The following is a 17545-nucleotide window of genomic DNA, read 5'->3' as shown; positions in this document are numbered from 1 at the left end:
AAGGTCTCTTTGTTCAGCAACACTTCCTAAGATCTTACCATTAAGTGTATAAGTCCTGCTAATATTTGCTTTCCCAAAATGCAGCACCTCGCATTTATTTAAATTAAACTCTATGTGCCACTTCTCAGCCCATTGGCCCATCTGGTCCAGATCCTGTTGTAATCTGAGGTAACCCTCTTCACTGTCCACTACACCTCCAATTTTGATGTCATCTGCAAACTTACTAACTATACCTCTAATGCTAACATCCAAATCATTTATATAAAAATGATGAAAAGTAGTGGAACCAGCACAATCCTTGTGGCACTCCACTGGTCACAGACCTCCAGTCTGAAAAACAACCCTCCACCACCACCCTTTGTCTTCTACCTTTGAGCCAGTTCTGTATCCAAATGGCAAGTTCTCCCTGTATTCAATGAGATCTAACCTTGCTCACCAGTCTCCCATGGGGAACCTTGTCGAACACCTTACTGAAGTCCATATAGATCACATCTACCACTCTGCCCTCATCAATCCTTTTTGTTACTTCTTCAAAAAACTCAATCAAGTTTATGAGACATGATTTTCCATGCATAAAGCCATGGTGACTATCTCTAATCAGTCCTTGCCTTTCCAAATACATATACATCCTGTCCCTCAGGATTCCCTCCAACACCTTGCTCACCACTGACGTCAGGCTCACTGGTCTACAGTTCCCTGGCTTGTCCTTACCATCCTTCTTAAATAGTTGCACCACAGTGGCACCTCACCTGTGACTATCGATGATACAAATATCTCAGCAAGAGGCCCAGCAATCATTTCCCTAGCTTCTCACAGAGTTCTAGGGTACATTTGAACAGGTCCTGGGGATTTATCCACTTTGATGCATTTCAAGACACCCAGCACTCCCTCCTCTGTAATATGGACATTTTTCAAGATGTGACCATCTATTTCCCTATAGTCTATATCTTCCACGTCCTTTTCCACAGTAAATACTGATGCAAAATACTCATTTAAATATCTGCCCCATCTCCTGCAGCTCCACACAAAGGCCACCTTGCTGATCTTTGAAGGGCCCTATTCTCTCCCCAGTTACCCTTTTGTTCTTAATGTATTTGTAAAAACCCTTTGGATTCTCCTTAACTCTATTTGTCAAAGCTATCCCCTTTTCGCCCTCCTGATTTCTCCCTTAAACATACTCCTACTGTCTTTATACTCTAAGGATTCACTCGATCTATCCTGTCTATACCTGACATATGCTTCCTTTTTTTTAAGCCAAACCCTCAATTTCCTTATTCATCCAGCATTCCCTATACCTACCAGCCTTTCCTTTCACCCTAATTAGGAATATACTTTCTCTGGACTCTCGTTATCTCATTTCTGAAGGCTTCCCATTTTTCAGTCATCCCTTTATCTGCGAACATCTGTCCCCAATCAGCTTTTGAGAGTTCTTGCCTCATACCATCAAAATTGGTGTTCTTCCAATTTAGAACTACAACTTTTAGATCTGGTCTACTCTTTTCCATCACTAATTTAAAAATAATAGAATTATGGTCGCTGGCCCCAAAGTGCTCCACCACTCATACATCAGTCACCTGCCTTGCCTTATTTCCCAAGAGTAGGTCAAGTTTTGCACCTTCTCAAGTAGTTACATCCACATACTGAATCAGAAAAATTCTCTTGTACATGCTTAACAAATTCCTCTCCATCTAAACCCTTAACACTATGGCTGTCCCAGTCTAAGTTAAAATCCCCTTCCATAACTACCCTATTATTCTTATGGATAACTGAGATCTCTTTACAAATTTGTTTCTCAATTTCCCTCTGACTATTAGGAGGTCTATAATACAATCCCAACAAGGATCATCCTTTTCTTATTTCTCAGTTCCACCTAAATTACTTCCCTGGATGTATTTCCAGGATTATCATCCCTCACTACAGCAGTAATGCTATCCCTTAATCAAAAACACCACTCCGCCTTCCCTCTTGCCTCCTTTTCTGTCCTTCCTCTAGCATTTGTATCCTGAAACATTAAGCTGCCAGTCCTGTCTATCCTGAGTCACGTTTCTGTAATTGCTATGATTTCACAGTCCCATATTCCTAACCATGCCCAGAGTTCATCTGCCTTCCCTGTTAGGCCTCCTGCATTGAAATAAATGCAGTTTAATTTATCAGTCCTACCTTGTTCTCTGCTTTGTCCCTGCCTGCCCTGACTGTTTGACTTGCCTTTATTCTCAATTGTATCAGTCTTTCCTCACTATCTCCCTGGGTTCCCCCTCACCTTTACTAGTTTAATTCCTCCTGAGTAGCTCTAGCAAATCTCCCTGCTGATATATTAGTTCCCTTCCAATTTAGGTGCAATCCATCCTTCTTGTACAGGTCACTTCTACCCCAAAACAGCTTCCGATGATCCAAAAATACGAATCCTTCTCCTGTATACAAGCTCCTCAGCCGTGCATTCATCTGCTCTATCCTATTCCTGGCCTCGCTAGCTCGTAGCACCAGGAATAATCCAGGTATTACAACTCTTGAGGACCTCCTTTTTTAAATTTCTGCCTAACTCTCTGTAATCTCCCTTCAGAATCTCAACCTTTTCCCTTCTTGTGTCATTGGTTCCAATGTGTGCCTGTGGTAATTTCAAAAATTACTGCAGATGCTGTAAATGTGAAATAAAAACAGAAAACTGAAAATGCTGGAAATACTCAGCAGGTCAGGTAGCATCAGTGGAGAAACAGAAATAAGAGCTCTCCTGAAAAGATATTGACCTGAAACGTCAACTCTTTTTCCCTCCTATTACAGATAATTTAATATTTTAAGGTAGAAACTTGCTCTAAATTATGTTGAAGGCAACAACTCACTTGTATTGAGTATGTCCTGATGAGAAATAAGATCATCTAGAGATTGGGGCCGATACTTTTCCACCCTGAAAGAGATGAAAGGAAGTTTTAATTTTCAACATTTAAAATCAGTTTCAGTACATACAGGGTTCTAAATCACAGGACAGGAAGGCTCATGAAGGTAGGCAGGTATACTATCTGATGACCGCTACTTGCTTGTGAATAACACACACAGGTCCATATGCACATATTCAATGATATTAGAGCAGTTTAAAACACATTTCAACACAAACATTAAGGGCAGGATTTCCATTTGGAGTTAGGGTCAGGAATGGTTGCTACTACTTCATAGTCCTGACTCCATTCTGAGGGGGAAGCAATCATAGGTTGCAATCTTCCCAGAAGTTGGTTCAGTAGCCAATTAGTGCTGGCAATCCTGGGAAGTTGAAAGTTTGGGCCCTGGTTTTAAAGTGATCATGGCAGCCAGTATAGTGGCAATTATCTTGCAACACAAATGAAGCTAGAACTGGGGATGAGGAGAATCAGAAACTAGGCACGTACAGCATGTGCCCCAAAATTTAGTCATTTTGGTACAAGGAAGGCAAGGTGTCTTGTTCCCAAAATGGCAGCAGAATGCTACTCAGCCAAACCAAGTCGGCCTGGTTGGAGTGGGTAAAGAATATAACTAACCTTTCTTTGGCATGGTGAGAATCATGACACCCAGATAAAAAGCATTTGGACATGTAACCACAGAAGACATAGCCAAGTAGCCTGAGGACGCATAGTACTCCTGACCATGGAATGTGTCCAGAGTAATGACTGTCTCACTGCCAAAGTCCATACATCTCTGGAAGGTCATGTTAGGCATAGTTCAGCAGGCCACCACAAAGAACAGACACTTCCATAACCATACTGCATGGCACAATCTGATCAGTCAAGGCAACGAAACCACATCTTCAGAAGCTCAAGTGGGGTGCTTTCTGGTGGCCCATGTGAACGGATAGCTTTATTTGTCACACTGCTGTGCCACCATCTTAGGATCACCTAAAAATGAGAGCAGCAATTTCTTCAAGGATGTCCTATTTTGCCAAGAAACTATGGCCTATCGGTGGTGACATTAACAGCAGCAGTATGCTGAACTGCTGGAGGATGAAGGGGTCATGGCAGCTGTTAGAATAGCAAGTGCACACATCTATAAAACACAACAAATCAGACTCTTCATCCATAAACACAATCACATTAGTGAGTTACGAATGTTTATTTTAGCAGTTTATTCTCTAGATCTCTTAAAAAAAATCTACATTTATGTTACCTGTAGTATTATTTCAACCAACCCACACAAAATGGCAATATATTCTGTATACAAAATATGCTGAGTATAAGTGTTTTAAAAAACATTTATGACAACCAGGGCAGACATTTTATCTTGTTTCCTCTTGCAGGATTACTGAAAAAGCTAAATGGGATGCTGTGCTTAATATACAAGGTCATTGACTGTAATTGAAGTTACATTTATTCAAAATATTGGCTAGGAGTTTTGCTCGGAATTATGGAGACTCCATTAAATGAAGGACATTCAAGCCATTTCCAATAATGCAGTGAAGATTCACTCAAATAAATGAACTGACTCATAGGTTTTAAAGAACGACTCACAACAATTTGGAACTTTTTTTTCCACACTAGAACAGAAAAGGTTTAAGGAGGTTTTCTGAAAGGTTTAAAAGGTTAACAATTGAAAGGTTGATTCCACTGCTTGGCCATATTATCAAAAAGAGATAAAACTCAGGATTTTACCTAAAAGAACTGAAGGGAAATTAATGAGAAGAAATCTTTCCAGCTGGTAAATTTTTAGAAGAGGAAATAAAAGCAAAAAAAAACTTGGTATCAGTACAAGCATGATAGGTCAACTGACACCCTCACCCCTCTTTTTAGACCTGTAATTGCTACAATTTTAGCTTTATAATTGGTCGTAAATTTAAGATTTAAATACTTTAGTAGAAATTAAAACTGGATCACAGATTTAAAGAAATCCATTGAAAAAGTGAGTCAGAACCATACAGAACAGAAACAGACCCTTTAGCCCAACTCATCCATGCCGATTACGTATCCTAAACTGAATTCGTCCCATTTGCTTGCGCTTGGCCCATATCCCTCCAAACCTTTCCAATCCATGTACCTGCCCAAATGTCATTTAAATGTTTTATGTGTTCCTGAAAAAGGTGCCCCTCAGGTCCCTTTTAAATCTATGTGCTTTAGATTTGGACTCTCCTACACTGGGGATAAGGCCTTGATTATTCACCTTATGTATACCCCATATGATTTTATAAACCTCTATAATAGGATCCTTAGGATCCTATGTTCCAGGGAAAGAAAAATCCCAGACTATCCTTATAATTCAAACCCTTCAGTCTCGGTAACATCTTTGTAAATCTTTTTAGCACCCATTCCAGTTTAATGATATCCTTCCGATAGTAGGACAAACTTAAAGATTGAGTTTTCTCAAGAGTTGACCTAGAAAATAGATGAAGACAAAATGGTAGACATTCTCTATATGGCCTTTGGGTAGACTTCAACAAGGTTCCACATGGTGGGCTGGTTAGCAAGGTTAGATCAATAGGATCTAGGGAGAGCTAGCCAATTGGATACAAAATTAGCTTGATGGTAGGAGACAGAGGGTGGTGATAAAGAGTCGTTTTTCAGACTAGAGGCCTATGACCAGTAGTGTGCCGCAAGGATCAGTGCTGGGTTCACTGCTGTTCATCATTTATATAAAATAATTTGGATGAGAATAAAAGGAGTAATGGTTAGTAAACTGAGGTGGGGACGAAGATGGACTTTCGAATCAGCATCACAGCTTTTCCAGTGCCATATTTTGAGTCAATGAAAATAGATAGGGAGGTTCAGCTGACAATTAGGAAGGCTAATGGTATTTTGGCCTTCATTGCAAGAGAATTTAAGTTCAGAAGTAGGGATGGGGTCTTACTGCTGTGATACCGGCATTGGGGAGACCACATTGGAGTCTTGTGAGCTGTTTTGGTTTCTCTGCCCAAGAAAGAAGACACATACCATGGAGGGAGTGTAGTGGAGGGTCACTAGGCTGATACCAGGAATGGCAGGTCTGTATACGAGCATAGTGATATGATTGAGCTTGTATTCACTAGAGTTTAGAAAGATCAGAGGGGATCTAATTAAAACATAAAATTCTAACAGGGCTGGGCAGACTAGATACAGAGAGTACATTTTGCCTGACTGGGGAACCTTGAACCAGAAGGCAGTGTCAGGATAATGGATAGATGGACCATTTAGGACTGAAATGAGGTAAAATGTCTTCACTCATATGGTAGCGAACCTGTGGAGTTTTCTATCACAGAAATCTGAGGGCAAATCACTGAATATATTCAAGATCAGAAGTCACACGACACCTGGTTATATTCCAACAAATTTATTTGAAATCATAAGCTTTCAGAGCATTGCTTCTTTGTCAGATGGATAAGTTGTTTTCTGGAGGTAAAGGCAGACTTTAGAATCAGCACGACATACAGGACTAAAACATCACAAATGAACAAGTTTGACTTAAGAATAAAGTGGACAAATCTTAATAAATAAGATTAACAAATCCACTGGAGATTTTTTGAGGATGTAACTAGTAGAATAGGTAAGGGGAAACCAGGTACATAGTCTTTGGATTTCTCTGATAAGGTCTCACGTAAGAGTTATAGCACATAGGTTCAGGGTTAATACATTAACATGGATTGAGGCACCTGACAAAGGAGCAGCACTTCAAAAGTTTGTGATTTCAAATAAATCTGTTGGACTATAACTGGCATTATGTGACTTCTGACTTTGTCCAACCCAATCCAACGCCAGCACCTCCACATCTGTACACTGAGGGTAGGAACTTTCTAGCTATAGGCACCAGAGAAAGTGATATAAAATGTATACAACATGCATTATATATACACACCATATAGTGTCATATATCCTATTGAAGTCAACGGAACTGTATTGCATATAAGAGAAAGTTTGAACTGTTATGTTGCACATCTTTACAAATTTCATGAAGTCATTTTTGTTTCAAAAAGCAAAACAAGGGTCTGTTTCCGTGCTGTACATCTCTATGGCTCTATAAATAAAGCTGCATCTACTGCGGGTTATCGGGGAACTGTTAATGAACAGGCACAAAGTTTGCAAACCCGACAGAAGAACGTTCTGCTGTAACCTAGTCACACACCGGAGTCACATTCATGTTACGGGAAAAGAGGTGTGTGAGAGTGAGTGAGAGAGAGAGAGAGAGCAGCAAGGCCTCTCTATCCTAGGTCCCTCAGTGAGACCGATTTCGATCAGCAGGCAACCGTGCACAGTTTCCGTTATATTTCAAATCTGCTGACTCCGGGCGGGAGCTGGGGTTTATTAACGCACCCTCCCGAGATCTTTTGCCCGCTCAAGCGCGCGCCCTCTCTCTCGCCCTGCTGCTCTTACCAGGGAAGATTTCTGCTCTTCGGCTCCTTCCCCGTCGCCATAGTGACTGTGCTTTGGCGCCAAATCCCAGCGCGAGGACGAAACTCTCGCGAGTTTAAACCGCTCAGCACCTGCTATGATTAAACGGACGGTCTGTATGACACGATGGGAGCAGAAAGGTCTCCGGAGTTTTAACTTGCAGCAAAGATTAGAGAAACTCTAGGGTTGTTAAGTAAAACAAGCTAAAAAAAAAAAGACGGCTGCATGAAATAAAATTCCCGGTAACTGTGCCTTTACTACGTAAACCAACGGAGGTGGCCGAGTCATCAAAAATATCCTCTTAGGTTACTTTTCATGTGGATCAATTCAATCAAAGCGATGCAAAAATAAGTGTGCTTCCAGAGCACTACTTTTCATGAATATCAGTTTTCTTTTTAAAAAGTAAAATGCTGCGGATACTGGAAATGTGAAATTAAAAACACAAAATGCTAGAAAAACTGAGCAGGTTTGGCAGCATCAGTGGACAGAGGCAAGAGTTAATTAACGTTTCCAGAGCAGTATGACTTCTTCGGAACTGCTTTTAAAAATTGGTGGTGGAATGACCACTTAAGGATTACTCCTTATCTTGACTTCTTGTCCGAGATGCCTCGGGAACACCTGTTACCATATAATTCGGGAAAACTCGAGAGGCTGAGCCTGGGAATCTCAGTTGTGCGACTTGAGCAGGTATTCAAGGGAGCTGATATTATGGCTTCACAAAATAAGTTATAAATTTTGATTACTTTAAACTTCTCCCTATTTCTTTGCCACCCGAAATCCACCTCCTTTTCTCCCATCTCTCCTGCTCTTAAGCTCACAACCATTCCTCCCTCCTGGTATCACTGTTGAAATGTCTTTTTATTTCACAACAGTTGATCGCCCTGACCAGTATGTCCAGTTTATATTATGTGGTGCCCACTGGTTATGTAAAACACCTAGTGTATGGGTGGACAACTCAAGCTCATCACCCCCTTTGCTAGCACCAGTCAGGCACAGACAAGGCCACAGAAGAGGGAAAGCACTACAGTGAGTTATAGAAATATACAGCATGGAAACAGACCCTTTGGTCCAACTTGTCCATGCTGATCTGATATCCTAACCTAATCTAGTCCCATTTGCCAGTACTTGGCCCCCCCATATCCCTCTAAACCTTTCCTATTCATATACCCACCCCGATGCTATTTAAGTGTTGCAATTGTACCAGCTTCCATCACTCCCTCTGGCAGCTCATTCCATACACGTACCACCCTCTGTGTGAAAAAGTTGTCCCTTAGATCCCTTTTACATCTTTCCTCTCTCGCCCTCAACCTATGCCTTCTAGTTCTGGACTCTCCAACCCCAAGGAAAAGACTTTGTCTATTTATCTTATCCCCCATGTAAACTGCTCTCCTGTTCCTAATACTTCTAAATTTCTTCATGGATATGGGCATCTGTGAGCCAGATTTATTTTTGACAATGATCACATGGTCACCATTAAGATGGCTTTTAATTCCTGTTGAATTATAATTTCACTTGCTACAAATGTGGAACTTGAACCCTTATCCCCAGAACATTAGACTGAGATGATGGGTTAGTATACACAAGTGGCGTCATGACGACATACATTCTTAAGATATTAGCGAAGAATTAGACCATTCAGCCCATCGAGTTTTCTCTGCCATTTGATCAAGACTGCTATTTCTCAATCCTATTCTCCTGTCTTCTCCATACACTCAACGAGTTAGCCTCCACAACCCTCTGCGGCAATGATTTCCACAGAATCACCACCCTCTGGCTGAAGAAATTTCTCCTGATCTGAGTTCTAAAGAGCCATCCTTTCATCCTGAGGCTGTCCTCCAGGTCCTAGTCACTTCTAATGGAAGCGTCTTCTCTATGTTCCCTCCATCCAGGCCTCTCAGTAAACTGTAAATTTCAATCAGATTCCCTGTCATCCTTCTAAACACCATCAAGTACATTCCTAGAGCCCTCAAACACATTTCATGTGACAATACCTTCTTGTTCAGGATCATTCTTATTAACCTCCCCTGGATCCCCTCCAATGCATCTTTCCTTAGCTACAAAACCCAAACTGCTCAGAATGTTTCAAATGCAATCTAACCAGAGTGTTATACAGCCTCAGAAGTTCATCTCTGTTCTTGAATTCTACCTCTCTTCAAATGAATAGTGACATTTCATTTACATTCCTAACCGCAACTGAACCTGCACGTTAACCTTAACAGAATTCTGATCTAGGACTCCCAAGTCCCTTTGCACTTCAGATTTCGAAAGCCTTTCCCCTTTTAAAGATAGTTAATACCTCTATTCTTCCTACTAAAATATATGACCTCACATCTGCCATTTCTTTGCCACTCACCTAGCATGTCCAAGTCCTTCTGCACACTCCCCACTGCCTCTACACGACCTGTCCCTCTATCTGTCTTTGTGCCATTTGCAAACTTAGCAAGAATGGCCTCAGTTCCTTTGACCAGATCATTAATGTATAACTTGATTATTTGTAGTGCCAACACTCACCCCTGTGGAACTCCACTAGTCACTGGCTGCCATCCTGAAAAAGGACCCCTTTACCCCTATTCCCTGCCTTCTGCCAGTCAGCCAATCCTCTAACCATGCCAGTACTTTTCCCGAATACCATGGGTTCATCTTATTTATCAGCCTTCTGGAAATATCAAGGGTCTTCTGGAAACCCCCATTGTCTCTTCTAATTGTTATTTCCACCTTTCTTCCTGAGAACTATCTGAAACTGAAACAGGCTGTTCAGAACCTTCTTTCATATTTCTCTTTGAACACATATTCAAGTCATCACTGGGCTTACCTAACATCTAACATTACCAACTCTAACCTTATCTCAGTCTATCTGCTGTTTAAACTTTCTATTATGTATTTTCACCTCTGGCTTAACTATTCCAACACACTCATGTCCAATTTATTAACATGTATCACTCGTAAACTTGGGTTTGAATTTTCCAAGCTGGGTCCAAGTTACTATGTCCTATCCGGATCAAACAAAAAGCTGACCAATTTACCCTTCCTGGAGCTTTTCAGTGAGACTTTGATCCAGAATCCTTTGTAACTAACCCCAGCAAACCAATCAGGTAACAGTGGATAAGTTTATTCCAGAAATTACACATTCTTAATAGCAATAATTGTCCCATCCCATGTTTAAAGATCTAAAAGCCATTGAGAGAAAGGTGAGCAGGGTAAGATGGCAGGGTAGTGAGAGATTAGGGTGATAGGTTGAAGGGGTATGCAGATGAAAGGTGGGTGTGGGTGTAGGGTGGCATTTGGGTGGAGAGATAGAGTGGCAAGTTGATGAGGGTTAGGGTGCAAGTTGAGTGAGGTGGATACCAGCTGGATAAGAAGGATAAAATGGCAGATGGATAAGGATTAGAGTGGCAAGTGAATGAGGGCTTATGGGTGACAGATAAGCTGTGAGCGGGTAAATTAGCTCAGGTGTTGGGGTGGAGGTATTTTCAAGCATCTGGGAGGGTGGTGGGAGGAAACAAGGTGTGTGTGTGTGTGGGGGGGGGGGGGGGGGGTGCGCTTGAGTGATTTGAGTTGAGATATTGCAGTTTTATAGATAGCATGAAGTTAGAGCAGTTAATTCTAACTTTTCCTGGATAACTGTTATGGGAATCCTTGAAGTCCCCACTCTGACTCACTGTTGGGGGCATCTTTGGATGGTTCTATCCACCAGGCAATTGCCATTGGTGGTTTAAACCTCTCAGGCAGTTAGTACATAAGCTGTTGGTTAGAAATGTACATCATTCAGGGTATGTTCAATCTTTGATAATCTGGAGACTGGAAGATCTGGACCTTGAAGTCATCCAAACTCTGCTGCCTGTTCATCCATCACTCCTGTACTTTTTCAGCTAAACTGGCATGCAACCAAGCAATGCCTCTATTTTATAATTTTACATTGTTTTCAGTTCCATGTATGGTCACAGCCCTCCTCATCTCTATACTCTTCCTCCTCTTAATCCCTTGAGATGTCTACCCTCATCTAATTCTACCATTCATAATCCATGATTTTAATTGATCCAGCATTCGTATCCACGCTTTCTAATTCTGAACTCTGAAACTCCCTCCTTAAGCCTCTCTTCCTCCCCACCTTGCTTTCCTCCTTTATGACACATTTTAAAACCTACATTTTGGTTAAGCTATCAGGCTACTGCCATCATATCACCTTAAGTAGCCCAGTGTCAAATTTAGCTTTAAACACTCCTGTGAACTACCTTGTGTTTTATTATATTAAATGTGCTTTATAAATAGAAGTTACTGTCAGTGTGAAATTAATCCTGATCTGTAATTACTTACTGACCTCAAGTATATAAATAAGAATTGGCTATGTCTATACTTTTCTCCAACTTTACCTGGTTTAAGATGCTTATAAAGCTATAACAATCAACAAACCCTGATCCACATCAAAATATTTTGAACACAGCAACAGCCTAGATTATAGATGCAAATATATAACTAGTTTCATCTATCTTAAGCTGAGATATAATGTCTATTTATATTATAGGAAAAAAAAACTTTCTTTGCCAATTACATTATTTTTGTTCTAGTCTATTTTTAAATACTTAAATCTCTCTTTATTAGTATCTGTTATTCCAATAATCAGTATAAATGGTGAAAAGTGTCCTAAAAGAATCAAAGTTTAGCTTAATACCACTGTCAGCCCACTGACCATCACCACCAAGAAGAACACAAAACATTAAGTTCTGTTCATTCACGCATCATCCTGAATCAAATATACATTCCATTGCTTCATTGCCGTTGCAACAATTTCCTGCAGTTTTCTATATAATACTGTTGTGGAAGAATTGATCAGGCAAGGACTATAATGATCCGAGGATAAGATCGACAACCATTTTTTCAGACACTATCGACAGACAAAGTTGTGGTTTTGCTGATGTTGCCCAAATCCTGTTAACTTGTGCTAAATAATTTCTCTTGACCTTTTGTTTTCATCTGCTTTATCTTCTCATTTATGTTTGGCATGTTAATTTAAGTCCTTAAAATGTTACTTACGATATAGTTCCAGTAAGGATTTTAGTCCTAACCTGCTCATATGAAGCAATAGGTTGCTTATTCACAACTGGCTACCTCTGGTCCAAGGCTATCCCCAATATTTCTGGAATATGAATCCTTCCCATATACATTATCTTTCTGATCAAAATTTTAGCTTACCTTACGATTTGTAAAATTATTTCTAGCACAGGTGGAGGGCCTCAAATTCACCTCAGTCAGAATAGCCCATGATATCAGGGCCAATCTGAACCATACCAGGCATCCAGCCAACTGCCCCCCACCTCTCCCCACAAAAAACAAAAAGTTTGAGTTGCTCTGGCAATTGATATGAGCACATTAAGTCCATAAGATGCAGGACCAGAGTGGGCCATTCTGCTATTGAGACTGTTCTGCCATTCAATGAGATCATGGTTCATAAGCTTTAATTCCATTTGCCTGTCTTTATTCCATAATCCTTGATTCACTTACGTATTAAAAATCTGTCTATATTAGCCTTGAATATGCTTAAGACTGGAACCAGCCTCAACACCCAACTATGTTAAAGACTTCCACAGATTCATTACCCTCTATCTTAAATGGAGACCCCTTATTTTGAGATTATGCCTCTGTCAAGACTGTCCCAGTGAGGAAAAACTGCCTCTACACATCTATGCTGTCAAGTTCCCTGAGAATCTTGCATATTTCAATAAGGTTGCCTCTCATTTGTCTAAGCTCCAATAAGTACAGGACCAACCTATTCAACTTCTAAAAATACAGTACCTCCAAACTCAGGATCAGCCTAGTGAGCCTTCTCTGGAATACCAGCTGTGTGTAGACTGCAGCTCTGGATGTTGATAGTAGAAGCTCCAATTTCTTTTCATTGCTGAGCAGGGAGGTCAATCGCTTTTACACCTGCCATTGGTGTATGGTGGAAGAATGTACATGTTATGCTCAATTATTTGTTTTGTGAATATTGTTTACTTGATAACTTGGAACTTGAACTTAATGCTTCTGATTCAGAGGTCATTATGCTTCATTCTATGCTATGAGCTGAGATGTCACTTTTTTTTAATAAGTTATCTCGGGAATGTGACTTGAAAGAACTTCTGGCATTTATATAATAATTAACTGAAACCTGCAACCCCATTCTAAGTGATTAAAGACCTAACAGCAATCTAGGTTTGTTCAATACATCACATCAGTTGTATGACACTTTGATCTTTTACTAAATTCTGTGTCCTATGATCCTATCACACTAGCTACCATACGAAGGAGCAGCGCTCTGAAAGCTTGTACTTCCAAATAAACCTGTTGGACTATAACCTGGTGTTGTGTGATTTTTAACCTCATTCTATGCCACAAGACCTCCCTCAGTATTAGGTATGTGCTTGTAAATTCACCATTTCTATGAGCTCCCTCTGTGTTTACTGGCTTCCTGTGTTGATGGATAGCATCCTCAACTCCATCCCTCCTTTTCACTATCTTTACCTGTGACCGATCACCTCCTGCAAGGGACTTTCCGTAGAAACTTGAGCATCCCAAATGTGACTCAACACAGTGAGCAGATTGGAGATCAAGCAGGTAGATAAAGCCACTGAAATTGACAACATCAGGAAGTTATTTAAATATGGCAAGCTCCACTTTTAACTGCAGTGAATTCCAGTTTAGAGTCATAGAGATGTACAGCACAGAAATAGACCATTCAGTCAACTCATCCATTCCGACCAGATGTCCCAACCTAATATAGTCCCATTTTTCAGCACTTGCCCCATATCCCTCTAAACCCTTCCTATTCATATACCCATCAAGATGCCTTTTAAATGTTGTAATTGTACCAGCCTCCACCACTTCCTCTGGCAGCTCATTCCATACACGCACCACCCTCTGTGTGAAAATGTTGCCCTTTACGTCCTTTTATATCTTTCCCCTCTCACCCTAAACCTATGCCTTTTAGTTCTGGACTCCCCCACCCCAGGGAAAAGACCTTGTCGATTTATCCTATCCATGCCCCTCATGATTTTATAAACCCTGTAAGGTCACCCCTCAGCCTTCGAAGCTCCAGGGAAAGCAGCCCCAGCCTATTTAGCCTTTCCCTATCGCTCAAATCCTCCAAACCTGGCAACATCCTTGTAAATTTCTGAACCCTTTCAAGTTTCACAACATCTTTCCTATAGGAAGTAGACCAGAATTGCATGCATTACTCCAAAAGTGGCCAAACCAATGTCCTACACAGCCACAACATGACTTCCCAACTACTATAGTCAATGCTCTGACCAATAAAGGAAAGCATACTAAACGCCTTCTTCACTATCCTATCTACCTGTGACTCTACTTTCAAGGAGCTATGAATCGGCACTCCAAGGTTTCTTTGTTTAGCAACACTCCCTAAGACCTTACCATTAAGTGTATAAGTCCTGCTAAGATTTGCTTTCCAAAATGTAGCACCTTGCATTTATCTAAATTAAACTCCATCTGCTACTCCTCAGCTCATTGGCCCATCTGATCAAGATCCCATTGTCATCTGTGGTAACCTTTTGCTGTCAACTACTCCTCCAATTTTGGTGTCATCTACAAACTTACTAACTATACCTCCTATGTTCATATCTAAATCATTTATATAAATGACAAAAGGTAGTGGACCCAGCACCAATCCATGTAGCACTCCACTGGTCACAGGCCTCCAGTCTGAAAAACAACCCTCCACCACTACCCTCTGTCTACTACCTTCAAACTAGTTCTGTATCCAAGTGGCTAGTTCTCCCTGTATTCCATGAGATCTAACCTTGCTAGCCAGTCTCCTGTGGGGAAACCTTGTCGAATGCCTTACTGAAGTCCATATAGATCACATCCGCCGCCCTCATCAATCCTTTTTGTTGGTGAGAAATCCTTCTGGGAGACTCAGGTTGCCAATTTAAATATTTAAAATTTTCCCAAAGAAATATTTAAAGAGATAGTTTTTTTTCAAATTGAGGTTGCAACTTTAACTATGGTTCATGGGCTTCCCAGGCTTCCTGGAACTTGCCGGTGAAAACAAAAAAGAGAACAGAGGAGGTGCTGAACAAATGAAAGGCAAAAAAATCCGATGGGCACTGTTACGTCATATCTGCTTTCTTGCCAGAGGGAAAAATTCACAGAGCCTGTTCTTAGAGTGTCCTTCAATTACTTTGGAAGTGATTTCCACTACCTCACAGGCCTTTTGTAATACTTTGGAATTTTATGCATCCGATCTACATTTCGATCTGTCAAATATCAGTTTAGCAATGGCACATACAACTTTTACTTGGATCTCACGTAAGGACCGATTGAGCGCCTACAGTACTAAGAGCAAGAGCAGCAGCAGTTTTCTCCTCACTGACCTAATACACTTCAAGAGAGAAGGGATCAGGACAGCAGCACTATTGACAGGATGCACTAGCCACAACACAGTATAAAAGTGAAGGATCAGCCCCGTCCAAATGCTCACACATCAGTGCTTCAGGAGGCTTAGGATACTATGTCAGGAGGACTGCTTTTGTGGTGCAATGGAAGGGTCCCTAACTGAGATATTGGAGGCCTGGATTCAAGTCTCACCTGCTTCAGAGATGTGAATCAACATCTCTGAAGATGTTGATTAGAAAATATCTATTATGTGAGGACTCGATATACATGCAACTTCACAGAAAAGGACATGCAGCCAACTAGAAATGGTGACCATGTTTTACCCATGACTACCAAAATGAAAACTGCCGTCAGTGTCTTTGCAACAAAAACAGAAATTGCTGGAAAAATTCAGATCTGGCAACATCTATGGAGAGAAAGCAAAATTAACATTTTGGGTACAGTTAACCTGCCTCAGAACTGATTGGTTGAAATATGCATGGTCAAGAAAGTGGATGTGAAGAGTGCCAGATCAGCCATGATCCTTCGAGGGGCTGAACAGCCTACTCTTGTTTCTTAATGTTTTAGTTATAGTCTTGTTAGTGGGAGTGGAAGGATAAGAGTTGCCCACATCCCCTGCCCCAACACAAATACACATACACAGTCAGAGATGGGAATTATGGATGAGGCGAAGAAAAAACTGGGGAAGCAATTCAATGGCGTCAGTCCACAGGGTTTACTAAGATAATTCTAGTGCTTGCTAGAACTTTGCTGTTATTCAGTTTCTTTTCTACAGGTTTTTTTCACTTCTTTGCAAACATTAGTTGATTGATACATTAGTTGATTGATACAATTGAGGCAATTGATACATTAGTTGCAAAGTCTCTTAACTACTGATTAAAGGCCACAGCTTCAGTAACAAGTGAGGGAAAATAAACTGCTTTCTTCAAGTTTTAGGTATTTTACCGGAGAGAAAGACATCTTATGCCGTTGCAGCAGTCTGAGGTTTGTGCCAGTATCATTCACTGCCACAAGCTGTTCAGCTGCTCAGGAATGTTATTATTTGACAAGGTTCTAACAAGGAAATGGAGACCACTTCAAATACCAGCCATGAGGAAACAGCAGTGTTCCATCAGGTGGTTGTTCCAGCTGAATATCGGAATGGAATTTTATAAGTCGCTCATGTAATCCTTATGTCACTATGATATTCAGAAAACCCAGGATAAAATATTAAAATATTGTTATTGGCCAGGATTACATAAGATATGGTTAAATACATGTCAGCTAGTGGGAAAACCCCAACCTTCAATTAAACCGGTGCCATCAATTCCACTACCAGTTTTTGAAGAACCATTTAGCAGATTAGATCTTAATAGATTGTGTGGAACTCCTACCTAAACACAGAAATGGGAGCAAGTATTTTTTTAATATTATAGATGTTTCCACACTATTTACTGAATCAATGCCTTTGGGAAACATTACTGCAAAAATAGTATTGGAAAGTTACATCAATGTGTTACAAGATGGGGATTATCCTAAGAAGTACAATCAGATCAAGGTTCAACTTTTACGTTACAAATATTCAAAAACATGAAGACTCCTATCATAATAAAACCACTTGACTGAATTGTTTGATTGGCTACAAAATTGTTTGATGGGCAACCTTGTTCTGGACTTCAGCACTGCATTGAATCTTTAAAAAAATTGTTGAATAAAGGCTAAATATTTAATGAATTCAAGCGTATCTAAGTGCATTTGAAAACTTAAAAGCCATGCTTACTACTGCAGTTTTAGCGAGACTGAATGATGAGAAGCTGTTCAAACTATCAGTGACAGTAGTGTGGGGCTGTTTTATGAGGAGATGG

The 17545-nt window shown here is 40.5% G+C and overlaps 1 protein-coding gene across 2 annotated transcripts in view; it reads right to left on the bottom strand.

The window, feature by feature from the left end:
* Nucleotides 1-7416, bottom strand: part of rfc5 (replication factor C (activator 1) 5) — a 58224-nt gene extending 50808 nt beyond the window's left edge. For both annotated transcript variants that reach the window (XM_072587312.1, XM_072587311.1), the window contains exons 1-2: nt 7296-7416; nt 2838-2902 (exon numbers count right to left, since the gene is read on the bottom strand). In XM_072587312.1, the coding sequence (XP_072443413.1) occupies nt 2838-2902; nt 7296-7336 (106 nt within the window). In that variant the 5' untranslated portion in view covers nt 7337-7416. The remainder of the gene's footprint in view (nt 1-2837; nt 2903-7295) is intronic.
* Nucleotides 7417-17545: the final 10129 nt, after the last annotated feature.

Source organism: Chiloscyllium punctatum, chromosome 17 (assembly GCF_047496795.1).
Source record: "Chiloscyllium punctatum isolate Juve2018m chromosome 17, sChiPun1.3, whole genome shotgun sequence".
NCBI classification, from domain to species: domain Eukaryota; kingdom Metazoa; phylum Chordata; class Chondrichthyes; order Orectolobiformes; family Hemiscylliidae; genus Chiloscyllium; species Chiloscyllium punctatum.
The sequence above is the reverse complement of the archived record's forward strand: the minus strand, read 5'-3'. Positions and strand labels throughout refer to the sequence as shown.